General features: G+C 47.8%; 1 protein-coding gene across 3 annotated transcripts; it reads left to right on the forward strand.

Moving 5' to 3' along the window:
- Positions 1 to 328: 328 nt before the first annotated feature.
- On the forward strand, positions 329 to 13618 carry UNG (uracil DNA glycosylase). Of its 3 annotated transcripts, none has more exons than XM_055236603.2 (7): positions 329 to 580; positions 1217 to 1423; positions 1974 to 2069; positions 4690 to 4787; positions 5757 to 5845; positions 6349 to 6527; positions 12446 to 13618. In XM_055236603.2, the coding sequence occupies exons 1-7, from the start codon at positions 449 to 451 to the stop codon at positions 12584 to 12586; spliced, it is 942 nt and encodes a 313-aa protein (XP_055092578.1). In that variant the 5' UTR covers positions 329 to 448; the 3' UTR covers positions 12587 to 13618. The 3 variants fall into 3 exon arrangements, with proteins under 3 accessions (XP_055092578.1, XP_063470590.1, XP_063470591.1); XM_063614520.1 differs by lacking the exon at positions 12446 to 13618 and adding an exon at positions 8003 to 9815 and having other exon boundaries at positions 342 to 580; XM_063614521.1 differs by lacking the exons at positions 329 to 580; positions 12446 to 13618 and adding an exon at positions 8003 to 9815 and having other exon boundaries at positions 960 to 1423.
- Positions 13619 to 13677: the final 59 nt, after the last annotated feature.

A 13677-nucleotide genomic window follows, 5' to 3' on the forward strand; every position in this document is an offset into this window, starting at 1 on the left:
CACCCCACTTAGAGACAGGGTCTCGCTCTGTCGCCCAGGCCTGGAGTGCATTGGCGCGATCAAAGCTCACTACAGCTCCGACCCTCTGGCCTCAAGCGATCCTCTCGCCTGGGCCTCCCAAAGCGCTAGGATTACAGGCGTGGGCCACCGCGCCCGACCAGTCTTTTCTTCTTGCAGCTGAGCCTGAAGAGCCTGTCCAAAGAGCAGAGGTGGGCTGAAGGCACAAAGCGAATGAAAGAATAGGCCCTCGGACACCGTTGCACGCCCCACCTCCTCCCAGGGGCGCTCCAGCACATGCGCACTGGGCCTTCCACCGCCCCCCGCCCCCAGCAAAGCCCCCCGCTCGGAGCATGCGCGGGCCGCTTGGCGCCAATTGCTGACCGCCACAGCCAGGGCTAGCCTCGCGGGTTCCCGGGTGGCGCGTGTTCGCTGTCTCCTCAGCTCCGGGATGATCGGCCAGAAGACGCTCTACTCCTTTTTCTCCCCTAGCCCCGCCAGGAAGCGACGCGCCCCCAGCCCCGAGCCGGCCGTCCTGCGGACCGGCGCGGAGGGGGTGCCTGAGGAAAGAGGAGATGCGGCGGTGAGGCGCGGCGTGGGGCCGGGGCTAGGGGGTGAAGGGGGAGGAAGGCGGTGGGCCCTGCCTGACTGAGGGCGTGCAGGAGCGCGCCTCTGACTCGGTAAACCCGGGCCCAGCTTTCCAAATAGCCTCCACGTGTTCAAAATAGCCGCCGCTGTCCCCCATGGGCCGCCATGCTGAAGGGCCAGCCAATGGGGACGCGCCTCGGGGTCCATGGCGCCAATCCGCGCGCCGCAGTCCCGCCTGGCTCGGTGCGCTGTCCAATGAGAGGGGAGAGGGGGCGGGACCCAGAGGGAGGTTTTTTTTTTTTTTTTTTTTTTTTTTTTGCCGCGAAAAGGCCACGTGGGGACGCGGTGGGGCGGGTCTGGCGGGGGCGGGGCACCTTGGTGCAGGGTCCCCAGTTCCCGCGACGCTCCTCGGGAAGCCACGGGGCGCCTTCCAGCTTCTCTCCCCGCTCCAGTTTAGAACCTAATTCCCAGACCGGGCCCAGCCCTGGCCTCTTGTTGTCCGCTTTTGCTGGGACCTGTTCCACAAATGGGCGTCTTCTGCCTTGGGCCGTGGGGGTTGGGCCGGAAGCTGCGGACGCCTGGGAAGGGGCCGCTGCAGCTCTTGAGCCGCCTCTGCGGGGACCCCTTGCAGGCCATCCCAGCCAAGAAGGCCCCGGCTGGGCAGGAGGAGCCCGGGACGCCGCCCTCCTCGCCGCTGAGTGCTGAGCAGTTGGACCGGATCCAGAGGAACAAGGCCGCGGCCCTGCTCAGACTCGCGGCCCGCAACGTGCCCGTGGGCTTTGGAGAGAGCTGGAAGAAGCACCTCAGCGGGGAGTTCGGGAAACCGTATTTTATCAAGGTAAATATAGAAATGCACCTTCCATAAGGGTAAATGTGGAGAGTGCCGGCCCTTTGTCTTGTTAGTGTAGCCGGCCAAGTTCATGTTTCCATAGGCTTAGGTTGTACCCCTTTCAACGTCCTTTACTCGCAAAGCGGGTAAAAGAAAGCCATGATGTTTCAGTCTGCAGCTTTATATTGCTTAAAGTTGTTAACGACCCGTGAGATGATATCATGGATTCATTTAAGTCACATAGTCTATTGTCCAGGAAAGGCTGGCGTAGTAAAACCACCAACTATCCTGAATGAAACCTGGATTGAGCTTTAAAAAGCCGGTAGGAGTGGCACTGTCAGGACCCAGCCCAGAGAAAGAGGCAGGGAATTGACCTGACTGAACCACTTAGGTAGGGGGCAGGCACTGTTTTTGTTTGTTGTTTTTTAAAAGAATTTGGACATAAAACATGACAAAGAACTAATGATGTTCCAAATAACTTGCACTAGAAGCTTTCTTATTGAATTCTTATGGTTTCCAATGAGAATCTGATTTTAAGTCTAGTTTATCTTTAAATCAGCTAATGGGATTTGTTGCAGAAGAAAGAAAGCATTACACTGTTTATCCACCCCCACACCAAGTCTTCACCTGGACCCAGATGTGTGACATAAGAGATGTAAGTACAACTTGTTGATAATTTTTATTGGGGAGAAGGAGCCAAATAGTATTTGTAAATTAGGGACACTGGAGTTAAGCCACAGTCCATCATTCAGTAGTAAATAAAACACTGAAATCCTGAGGTTTGGCTGACTGTATTTCAGCCTGTATTTACTCTTTTTAATGTTTACCACATGGTATTTATGCGGCAAAAAGGAAAACTATGTACATCCTGTGCTCTTATTTCTTGTATTTTTTTTAAATCCTGAAACTAACCTCCCGCAGTTTAGATATTATGGTGGTGGTGAAGTTCAAACTGACACATAAAGCAGTAAATCTTTTGCAGCTTGTTACAGTCAACCCCACCTTGACCTGACCATACTGCCTTATAGTTAGCACTTTCAAGCTCTTGGCTTCTGGCCTGAACAGTTTTGTGGTTCTGTTATCAGATCCCTTTGCTTTAGTTTGTCTTATGTAACAGTTGCTGGTTGGCGGCTCTCATCCATCTTCTGTTCAAAAGTTCGTGGGGCTGGGCACAGTGGCTCATGCCTGTAATCTCAGCATTTTGGAGGCCAAAGTGGGAGGATCATTTGAGGTCAGGAGTTCAAGACCAGCCTGGCCAGTGAAACCTGGTCTCTCCTAAAATACAAAAATTAGCCAGGCATTGTGGTGCTCGCCTGTAATTCCAGCTACTTGGGAGGCTGAGGTGGGAGAATCGCATGAGCCCAGGAGGCAGAGGTTACAGTAAGCTGAGATCACACCACTGCACTCCAGCCTAGGCGACAGAGCCAGACCCTGTCTCAAAACAAAAAAAACCGTGGCTTCTCACTGTTGAACTATGAAAGCAGAGCAACCCTCTTTAAATAGGGCCACATCCTACCTCTCAGCCTTACCTCCACCTCCCACTCTCCCACTCCAGAGTTGGACAGTGTGGCAAACCCCTCCCCACTTCTGTCTCTTAAAAATCAAGTAGATGCCTCTGTGGCACCTCCTTGAAGTCTGTTGCCTGCCACCTCTCTGATCCAGTTTTCCTCTGAGTCGCTACGATGCATTTAGCACCTGCTGACACTGGACTTTTAGGTTTCTTACCCGTTTTCCTCCCCTATTTTGTAAACTGGGGCAAGAATCTTGTGATTTAATGAATATCTGTGAAATGACATAGAAGTGAAATAGGTGAATAAATCATCTTGATAAGGCAGCCACACCTAATACTTAGAAAATCTTGTAAGCTTAATTTTAGAGTAAGAATTTAGAATCTAGCTCTTTGGTTTGAAGCTAAATTAAATCCTATTAAGATCAATACTAGTTTGCTTCTTGTTTGAATGCCCTATTCTGAATACCAGTGATCAGTATAAACAGGGAATACTTAAGGGAATATTTTGAGGGAATGCTCAAAAACCAGTTTCAAACCTATGAGGATCAGATGGGCCAGCAGGGCTTCTTGACAGACCAGCATTGGGAGAGTTGTTTCACAAGAGAATATGTTGGCATGGTGTGAACACCAAGGGGAGGGACAAGAGGTCCCCAAAAGCCTCCTGGTCATGGAACATCTGGAGCTGGATTCTGAAGGACAGAGTACCTCAGCTGTGGCAGAAGATTCTAAGAATGCAATGGGCAGAAGCTTGAGAATGAAGACTGGGTGGGTGGGCCCTGGATGGAAAGGACGAGGCGGCCTGTGTTTTAACACCTCCCGTGACAGGAACGTCATTTCATTTCATTGTCTCTTGCCACCTACTCCCATAGCCCTTTTGATCTGACCTCATTCTCTTCTGGCTCCACCTGTTAGAGGATATAGGGGAGCAGACACCCTCATATGCTGCTGGTGGGAAATCTGAATTGCTTTTTTTTTTTTTTTTTTTTTTTTTTTTTTGAGACGGAGTACAGTGGTACAATCTCGGCTCACTGCAACCTCCACCCCCTGGGTTCAAGCGATTCTCCTGCCTCAGCCTCCCAAGTAGCTGGGACTACAGGTTCACACCACCACACCCAGCTCATTTTTGTATTTTTAGTACAGATGGGGTTTCACCATGTTGGCCAGATGGTTTTGATATCTTGACCTCGTGATCTGCCTGCCTCGGCCTCCCAAAGTGCTGGGATTACAGGCGTGAGCCACTGCGCCCGGCCCTGAATTGCTTTAATTCATTGAAAAGTAACTGGGGGCTATCACAGTGGCTCATGCCTGTAATCTCAGCATTTTGGGAGGCCAAGGAGGGAGGATCCCTTGATCTCAGGAGTTTGAGACCAGCCTCAGCAACATAAGGGAGACCCTGTCTCTACAAAAAAAAAAAAAAAAAAATTAGGTGGGCATAGTGGTGCGCTCTTGTGGGCCCAGCTACTCTAGAGGCTCAGGTCGGAGGACCACTTGAGCCCAGGAGGGCGAGGCTGCCATGAGCTGTGATGGCACCACTGCACTTCAGCCTGAGCAACAGAGCAAAACCCTGTCTCAAAAAATTAAAAAAGCAGCTAGGTACATATCTTTACAAGTTTAAAATACGCTTAGCCTTTGACCAGCAACTCTGCTATTAGCAATCTATGCCATAGAAGTGTTTTATTTATTTTGTTTATGTTTGTTTGAGGCAGGGTCTGTGCTGCTTACATTACATTACATTGTTTAATTCCTGACCCCTGGTGGTTCACAGGTGAAGGTTGTCGTCCTGGGACAAGATCCATATCATGGACCTAATCAAGCTCACGGGCTCTGCTTTAGTGTTCAAAGGCCTGTTCCGCCTCCGCCCAGGTACAGTTGCTTTACAGGTGACTGCAGTCCAGACGTGATTCCTTTCAGATGTGTACTTAGCTTATTATAAGTGGGACTATCTGGGGCACTGTTCACTAGCCTCGGAGGAGGATTTCTCAGCCTCAGCACCATTGACATTTGGAGCTGAGTCATTCTTTGTTGTGGAGGAGGAGAGGAGTCCTGTGCTATTGCAGGATATTGTGCCATATCCCTGGCCTCTACCACTGGAAGCCAGGAGCAGCCCCCAGCTCGTGATAATGAAAAATGTGCAGACATTGCCAAAAGTCCCGTGGGGGGTAAAATTACCCCTGATTAAGAACCACTGCTTTGGGCCAGGCGCGGTGGCTCACGCTTGTAATCCTAGCACTTTGGGAGGCTGAGGCGGGTGGATCACGAGGTCAGGAGTTCAAGACCAGCCTGGCCAAGATGGTGAAACCCTGTCTCTACTAAAAATACAAAAATTAGCCAGGCGCGGTGGCGGGTGCCTGTAATCCCAGCTAGTCAGGAGGCTGAGGCAGGAGAATCGCTGGATCCTGAGAGGCGGAGGCCTTGCAGTGAGCCGAGATCCTGCTACTGCACTCTAGCCTGGGCGACACAGCAAGACTCAAAAAAAAAAGAACCACTGCTTTTGGAGGATTTGGTGTATAATATACATAAATATGCTAAGGACAGAAAACTGTCCCTGAGCAGCAGTGGGGGTCTGGGTTATAACTGCTGGGTTGATTTACTTAGGTTTTCCAGAGTGCTGTTAAATCCAAGCACAGACTAAAGTAAAGGTCTTTGGCAGAGTCACCTGTTAGAAGGAGGACTGGCAGTGTTGATCTCATTACGACAGTGCCATATGTGCCAGTGTCCCTTCCAAGGGCTGGCTATAACCTCTAACCTTTTCAAATATGTCTTAGATGTTACTGAGCTTTCAAAATTATGCTTAAGATTCTGTTTTTTGTTTTTCTTGTGGCTTGCTTTCAGTTTGGAGAACATTTATAAAGAGCTGTCTACAGACATAGAGGGTTTTGTTCATCCTGGCCATGGAGATTTATCTGGGTGGGCCAAGCAAGGTAAGCCAGCCACTGCTAGATTTTTTTTTTTTTTTTTTTTTTTGGAGACTGAGTCTCACTGTGTTGCCCAGGCTAGAGTGCAGTGGTGCGATCTCAGCTTACTGCAACCTCTGCCTCTCAGGTTCAGGTGATTCTCGCGCTTCAGCCTCCCAAGTAGCTGGGACCACAGGCATGAGCCACCATACCTGGCTAATTTTTTAATGTATTTTTAGTAGAGACAGGGTTTCACCATGTTGGCCAGGCTGGTCTTGAACTCCTGACCTCGTGATCCACCCACCTCAGCCTCCCAAAGTGCTGGGATTACAGGCATAAGCCACCACGCCCGGCCCCGGCTCCATTGTTGATGGTAATGGCTGCTGCCATTATGCCGGCTGCAGCAGGGAAGCACAGCTTACTACACTGGATCCCATCAAGCACTGGTTTCAACATGGATTTAGCTCCTGTTGCTGGATATTGGGCTGATTTGCCTGAGCCTACATTTAACCTGTTTCTCTCGTGTGTAGGTGTTCTCCTACTCAACGCTGTCCTCACGGTTCGGGCCCATCAAGCCAACTCTCATAAGGAGCGAGGCTGGGAGCAATTCACCGATGCAGTTGTGTCCTGGCTAAATCAGAACTCGAATGGCCTTGTTTTCTTGCTCTGGGGCTCTTATGCTCAGAAGAAGGGCAGTGCCATTGATAGGGTATGTTTTGTTTTCTTTCTTTTTTTTTTAACACTATAAAAACAATGTAAAGAATTCTAGGGGTCCCTGCTGTGTTTGGTCCTGGAAAATCCATGTTATAAAATAACTTTTATTTTCCCTTAGGCGTGTTATAAGGGTTTCCCATTGAAAACTGAGAAGAATTTGGACAAATTATAGGAGTGATGAGTTGTGTATGAGGAAAGCAACTGGCCAACTTGTGACTGAATGCAGTTGGTGCTGTAGGCATGAACTTGGTGTCTACAAGATACAAGTCCCTGGGTACCATTCACTTAACAAGTGATGGATGAGGCATGTTTCTGGCTTCCAAGAAATTTGGGAGCATATAGAAAACACAAAGAATTCTACTCAATCACGAATTTAACTTGCCCATGAAAATACTATCAGTGATCATTATTGTTTTGTTTCTGGGGGTTTTTTTTTTAAGATGGAGTCTCGCTCTGTCACCCAGGCTGGAGTGCAGTGGTGCGATTTTGGCACACTGCAACCTCCGCCTCCTGGGTTTAAGTGATTCTTCCTCAGCCTCCCGAGTAGCTGGGATTATAGGCACCCACCACCACACCCAGCTAATTTTTTTGTATTTTTTAGTAGAGATGGGGTTTCACAGTGTTGGCCAGGCTGGTTTTGAACTCCTGACCTCGAGTGATCTGTCCTCCTCAGCCTCCAAAGTGCTAGGATTACGGGCATGAGCCACCATACCCTGCCTATCAGTGATCATTATTAACCCCAAGGTCTAATTGCAGATACCCAACACGACCAAACCAGTGGCTCCCCTCCCTGCATCTTCCCCCTATCTGCTACCTCCCTTCTTCCCCTTCACTTACTGAAGCACTTCTACACCTGGTTGTGGAAATCAGAGACCTAAAAGTCATCCTTGAATCCTCCATTCCATCAGTAAATCCCATCAACTCTGCATCCCAAAACACCCCAGTCTACTGCTTCTCATTCGCCACTGCTGCCCCTCAGGCATGAGTCACCGTCATCTTTCTCCAGGAGAACCGTGATGGACTAGAGATGAAGGCTTGATGGACAGCTGCAGAGTGGAGGAGGGAGAGATAGGAGGTGGGAAGGAGATGAGCCAGGGGTGTGTTCATCCCTGGCAAATGGGAGAGACATTGGGTGGGGGAGAAATTATGGAGTAAATGCTTCAATAATCAAAGGCAAGGGCTTAGCAGAGGTAACCTGACAGTAGTTTTTGGTGTATCAGCAGGAGGTAACGGGGTTATCAGAAATGCGCACATATGTTCAACCCCTACCTTGTGTGGGTACTAGGTTGAGCACTTTTGTTTTTTGAGACGGAGTCTTTCTCTGTCGCCCCGGCTGGAGTGCAGTGGCATGATCTCGGCTCACTGCAACCTCCGCCTCCTGGGTTCAAGCCCTTCTCCTGCCTCAGCCTCCCGAGTAGCTAGGATTACAGTTGCCTGCCACCACACCCAGCTAATATTTTTTATTTTTAGTAGAGACTGGGTTTCACCATGTTGACAAGGCTGGTCTCGATCTCCTGACCTCAAGCGATCCTCCCATCTTGGTCTCCCAAAGTGCTGGGATTACAGATGTGAGCCACCGCACCCAACCAGGTTGAGTACTTTGCATGCAGAATCTTACGTAACTCTCAGAATCTCAGAAAGGCTTTGAGGTATACATACACCTGTATGAGTGACCTAAGATCTGACTGATATGAACAGCTAAGATGTGATGATCTAGGTATGTAAGAAGTGTGTGTGAGAGTAATTGCTGATCTCTATCCCTTAGGGGAGGTTTATGGCCAGTGTTGCTCTTCCGCAGTATATTGGTAATCTTTAATCATGGTTTGGTCTGAAAGTAAAGTTGTTAAAGTAGCTTGGTCATTAAAGCCAAATTGCATATCTCCAGCCCAGTGGCTCTCCTGATCTATAGAGTGCCTTCTTACTACTGCCCCATAAACATGCCAAATTCAACATTTTCCAAACGAAGTTTCTCCTTTTCTCATCCATGCTTCACTAAACTTGATCCTCTGCACTCCCTAGCAGCAAAAAGCACCATCATCTGCCCAGTTGTCCAGGCAGATCTGATTCTATTACTGACACCTGCCTACCTCTCTTTCTCCCCTCTTCTGTCCTTTTTTCCCCCTTCCCGTATGCAGTCAGTCATTCATATCTGTGTTCTTTCTTCCCCCTCCAAATCTATCCCTGCCTGACCACCTTTGCCTTCATTCAGGCCCTCATCTGATCTTGCCTGGAGGGTTCTGATGCTTTCTCCCTGGAAGGCCTTGCCTTAGGCTGAAGGTCTGATTTCACGAGGGTAGGAGGGTGGCCCCCAATCGGCCTCCCAGACTTAACTCTGTCCCTCTTTGCACTCTGATCCCTAGGCTGATCCATTCCCCTTTACTTTTTCACAGTGCCCCACTTGCCTGCCTTTGCATATCCTGCTTGCTCTGCCTACAGTGTGGAGGTCATTTTCTTCTGGGATTCTTTAGAGCTCTGAGGGCTGACATTTACAGGGGCCTGTGCTGCTTGCGTGTGTGTTCAGCATTTGGTGTGCATGACTTCTTATCACACTCAGCACCTGTGATCCTCATTTGATTGGTCACAGTAACTTCATAAGCTGGACGCTATTGTTATTCCCAGTCTACAGATGAAAACTGAAGCAGCTTAGAGTTGCAGCAACTTCCCTGTGGTACAGCTACTGAGTGTTAGAGGCCTCGACCCCGGGCAGTCTGGCTCCGGGCTCTGTGCTCTTAATTAACCACACTGGATTGCCTGGCTTTAGTCATCACCCTCATCACCCCTCCTGGACTGAGCCCCTTGAAGGCAGGAGTGTTTTGAGAAACAGTGATCTGTTGTTAGTTTTTATATACAGAAAGAAGAGGAAAACAAAAATGGTCTATATCTCCCTGTTAAAATAACTATAGTTGATGTTTTTAAAAAATCAAAGTAGTCATTTGCCACATAATGGTGTTTCAGTCATAAACTGCATATATGATGATGGTCCCATAAGATTATAATATTGTGGCTGGGTGTGGTGGCTCATGCCTGTTATCCCAGCACTTTGGGAGGCTGAGGCGAGTGGATTGTCTGAGCTCAGGAGTTTGAGACCAGCCTGGGCAACATGGTGAAACCCTGTCTCTACTAAAATACAAAAAATTAGCCAGGCATGGCGGCGTGTGCCTGTAGTCCCAGCTACTTGGGAGGCTGAGGCAGGAGAATTGCTTGAACCCGGGAGGCAGAGGTTGCAGTTAGCTGAGATCATGCCACTGCACTCCAGCCTGGCAACAGAGTGAGACTCCATCTCAAAAAAAAAACAACAAAAAAAAAAACAAAAAAAAACATATATAATATTTTTACTGCATCTTTTTTTTTTTTTTTTTTTTTTTTTTTTTTTTTTTTTTTGAGACGGAGTCTCGCTTTGTCGTCGCCCAGGCTGGAGTGCAGTGGCGCAATCTCGGCTCACTGCAAGCTCCGCCTCCCGGGTTCACGCCATTCTCCTGCCTCAGCCTCTCCGAGTAGCTGGGACTACAGGCGCCCGCCACCACGCCCGGCTAATTTTTTTTTGTATTTTTAGTAGAGACGGGGTTTCACCGTGGTCTCGATCTCCTGACCTCGTGATCCGCCCGCCTCGGCCTCCCAAAGTGCTGGGATTACAAGCGTGAGCCACCACGCCCGGCCTTTTACTGCATCTTTTCTATGTTTAGATTACACAAATGCCTACCATTGTGTCACAGTTGCCTACAGCATTCAGTACAGTAGGAACATGCTGCACAGGTTTGTAGAGCAGGAGCAATAAGCTACACTATATAGCGTAGGTGTGTAGTGGTAGGTTATCCCATTTGGGTTTGTGTAAAGATCCCCTATGGTGTACAGATAGCAGTGAAATTGCCTAACAACACACTTCTCAAAATGCATCCTTGTCATTAGGTGATGTATGACTATTGCTTTTTTTCTTTTGAGACAGGGTCTAGCTCGTCACCCAGGCTGGAGTGCACTGGCTTGATAAGGCACAAAATGGAAAGTAAATGGCTTCCACTGTTTCTTTCTCTAAAAGGAACTACTAAAGACAGTGTCTTGGGTATTTTTCTAAAGTTTTTTAAAAATGAAATTATTTTGCATTTTGTTCACTTGATAAATTTTGGAGGTCATCTCATCAATATATTTATCTTTTGCATGTTTTTCTAGGAATTATGTGGTGTTACATTGTAAGAACTTTAGAAAAATACGTTTAGCCAGTTCTATAACACTGAATTGTATACTAGGTTTTAGCTGACATAAGCAGTGTGTCGGTGAGTCCCTTTATATGTTCCTATTTGTGTAGGTACAACTGGTCCCTGGCTTATGAAGTTTGACTTGATTTTTTTCAACTTTACGATGGTGTATAACCATACTTTGAGCACTCACACGTTGTTGTTTTTTCTTTCTTTAAGAGACAAGGTCTTTTGGCTGGGAGCAGTGGCTCACGCCTGTAATCCCAACACTTTGAGAGGCCAAGGTGGCGGATCATTTGAGCTCAGGGGTTTGAGAACAGCCTGGGCAACATAGTGAGACCTTGTCTCTAAAAAACACAAAAAATTAGTCTGGTGTGGCATGCACCTGTGGTCCCAGGTACTCAGGAGGCTGAGGTGGGAGAGTCACTTGAGCCTGGGAGGTGGAGGCTACAGTGGGCCACAATCATGCCACTACACTCTAGCCTGGGTGACAGAGTAAGACCCCATCTCAAAAAATAAAAAATTTTAAAAAAAGATCTCGCTCTGTCACCCAGGCTGGAGTGCAGTGGCACGATTATAGCTTTTTGCAGCCTCGAACTCCTGGGCTCAAGTGATCCTCCCACCTCAGTCTCCTGTGTAGCTAGGACTACAGGTGCATGCTATCGCACTTGGCTAACTTTTGAATTTTTTTGTAGAGATGAGGTCTCGCTATGTTGCCTCAGTTGGTGGTAAACTCCTGGTCCCATGCAGTCCTCCTACCTTGGCCTCCCAAAGCACTGGGATTACAGGTGTAAGCCACCGGGACTGGCCCCATTCTGTTTTTCACTTTCAGTACGGTGTTCAGTGAGTTACATGAGGTACTAAACACTTCATTGTAAAAGCTTTGTTATGCCCAACTTTAGGCTAGTGTAGGTGTTGTGGGCATGTTTAAGGTAGGGTAGGTTAAGCTATGATGTTCAGCAGGTTATATGTCATAAATATATCTTCAACTTAGGATATTTTCTACTTAGGATGGGTTTTCCAAGATGTTAACCCCATCCATTGTATTAATAAGTTGAGGAGTTTATCTGTGTGTGTATGCATCATGGTGTCCTTTAGCAAATACAGTCTTAGCAGTGGAAATTGCTGGCTGTACGGTAGGGGCACTTGAAAATTGCATAGATAATTGCCAATTTGAAGGCAGAGGGTGGTCCTCTTTGCATCTCAGAGCCTAGCAAAGGTAGGTAGTTGCTCAACAAACAGACTAATGTTCTAATGCAAATGCTGAATGCTCCACTTTGGAAGGGAGAGAATTTAGAGGGCAAAGGGGAATTGCACAGGGTCTTAAAGTGCAACAGCCACAGTCCTTCCTTAAAAAAAAAAAAAAAAAAAAAGTCCCGGCGGGCATAGTGGCTCACGCCTGTAATCCCAGCACTTTGGGAGGCCAAGTCGAGTGGATCACAAGGTCAAGAGATTGAGACCATCCTGGCCAATATGGTGAAACCCCATCTCTACTAAAAATACAAAAATTAGCTGGGCGTGGTGGCATGCGCCTGTAGTCCCAGCTACTTGGGAGGCTGAGGCAGGAGAATCGCTTGAACCTGGGAGGCAGAGGTTGCAGTGAGTTGAGATCACGCCACTGCACTCCAGCCTGGGGACAGAGCAAGACTCCATCTCAAAAAAAAAAAAAAAAAAATTTTAAAAAGTCGCAAATCTGTCACCTTTTATTCTTGATCTCTTTCAGAGGCGGCACCATGTACTACAGACGGCTCATCCTTCCCCTTTGTCAGTGTATAGAGGGTTCTTTGGATGTAAACACTTTTCAAAGACCAATGAGCTGCTGCAGAAGTCTGGCAAGAAGCCCATCGACTGGAAGGAGCTGTGATCATCAGCTGAGGGGTGGCCTTTGAGAATCTGCTGTTGACATATTTGTCAGTTAGGAAGTTCCACTGAAAATTTTCCTATTAATTCTTAAGTACTCTGCATAAGGGGAAAAGCTTCCAGAAAGCAGCCACGAACCAGGCTGTCCAGGAATGGCAGCTGTATCCAACCACAAACAACAAAGGCTACCCTTTGACCAAATGTCTTTCTCTGCAACATGGCTTCGGCCTAAAATACGCAGACTTCTCAGAAGACAGATGAGGTCAAATACTCAGTTGGCTCTCTTTATCTCCCTTGCCTTTATGGCAAAACGGGGGAGATGTGCACCTTTTAGGCACAGCCCTAATTTGGCGCCTGCTGCTCCTTGGTTTTGCCTGGTTAGACTTTCAGTGACGCATGTTGGGGTGTTTTTGCTTAGAAAGGTCACCTTGTCTCAGCCCTGCAGGGAAGGCATGCCAGTCTCTGCCAGTTCCACTGCCCCCTTGATCTTTGAAGGAGTCCTCAGGCCCCTCACAGCATAAGGATGTTTTGCAACTTTCCAGAATCTGGCCCAGAAATTAGGGCTCAATTTCCTGATTGTAGTAGAGGTTAAGATTGCTGTGAGCCTTATCAGATAAGGGACCGAGAGGAGTAAGCTGGGTCTTGTTATTCCTTGGGTGTTGGTTGGAATAAGCAGTGGAATTTGAACAAGGAAGAGGAGAAAAGAGAATTTTGTCTTTATGGGGTAGCGGTGATTTTCTCCTAGGGTTATCTCCAGTTGGGGTTTTTAAGGCAGCACAGACTGCCAAGTGCTGTTTTTTTTAGCCGACTGAAATCACTTTGGGATATTTTTTTCTGCAACACTGGAAAGTTTTAGTTTTTTAAAAAGTACTCATGCAGATATATATATATTTTTTTCCCAATCCTTTTTTTAAGAGACAATCTTTATTGGGTCTGCACCTCCATCCTTGATCTTGTTAACAATGCTGTTTTTGCTGTTAGTCGGGTTAGAGTTGGCCCTACGCGAGGTTTGTTAATAAAAGTTTGTTTTGTGCAAGTGTCCTTTGTGCGTCCAGGCGGGGGCATCCATGGACGTCCTTGGGCTGCCCTTGGCGC

This window comes from Symphalangus syndactylus, chromosome 13 (genome assembly GCF_028878055.3).
Source record: "Symphalangus syndactylus isolate Jambi chromosome 13, NHGRI_mSymSyn1-v2.1_pri, whole genome shotgun sequence".
Classification (NCBI taxonomy): Eukaryota; Metazoa; Chordata; class Mammalia; order Primates; family Hylobatidae; genus Symphalangus; species Symphalangus syndactylus.

Excerpts from the sequence above, each read along its gene's own strand:
- UNG (XM_055236603.2), top strand. The coding sequence starts at position 449 with ATGATCGGCCAGAAGACGCTCTACTCCTTTTTCTCCCCTAGCCCCGCC. Across the intron at positions 5,846-6,348 it reads ATCTGGGTGGGCCAAGCAAG|GTGTTCTCCTACTCAACGCT; the intron begins GTAAGCCAGCCA and ends TCTCGTGTGTAG. Across the intron at positions 6,528-12,445 it reads AGGGCAGTGCCATTGATAGG|AGGCGGCACCATGTACTACA; the intron begins GTATGTTTTGTT and ends GATCTCTTTCAG.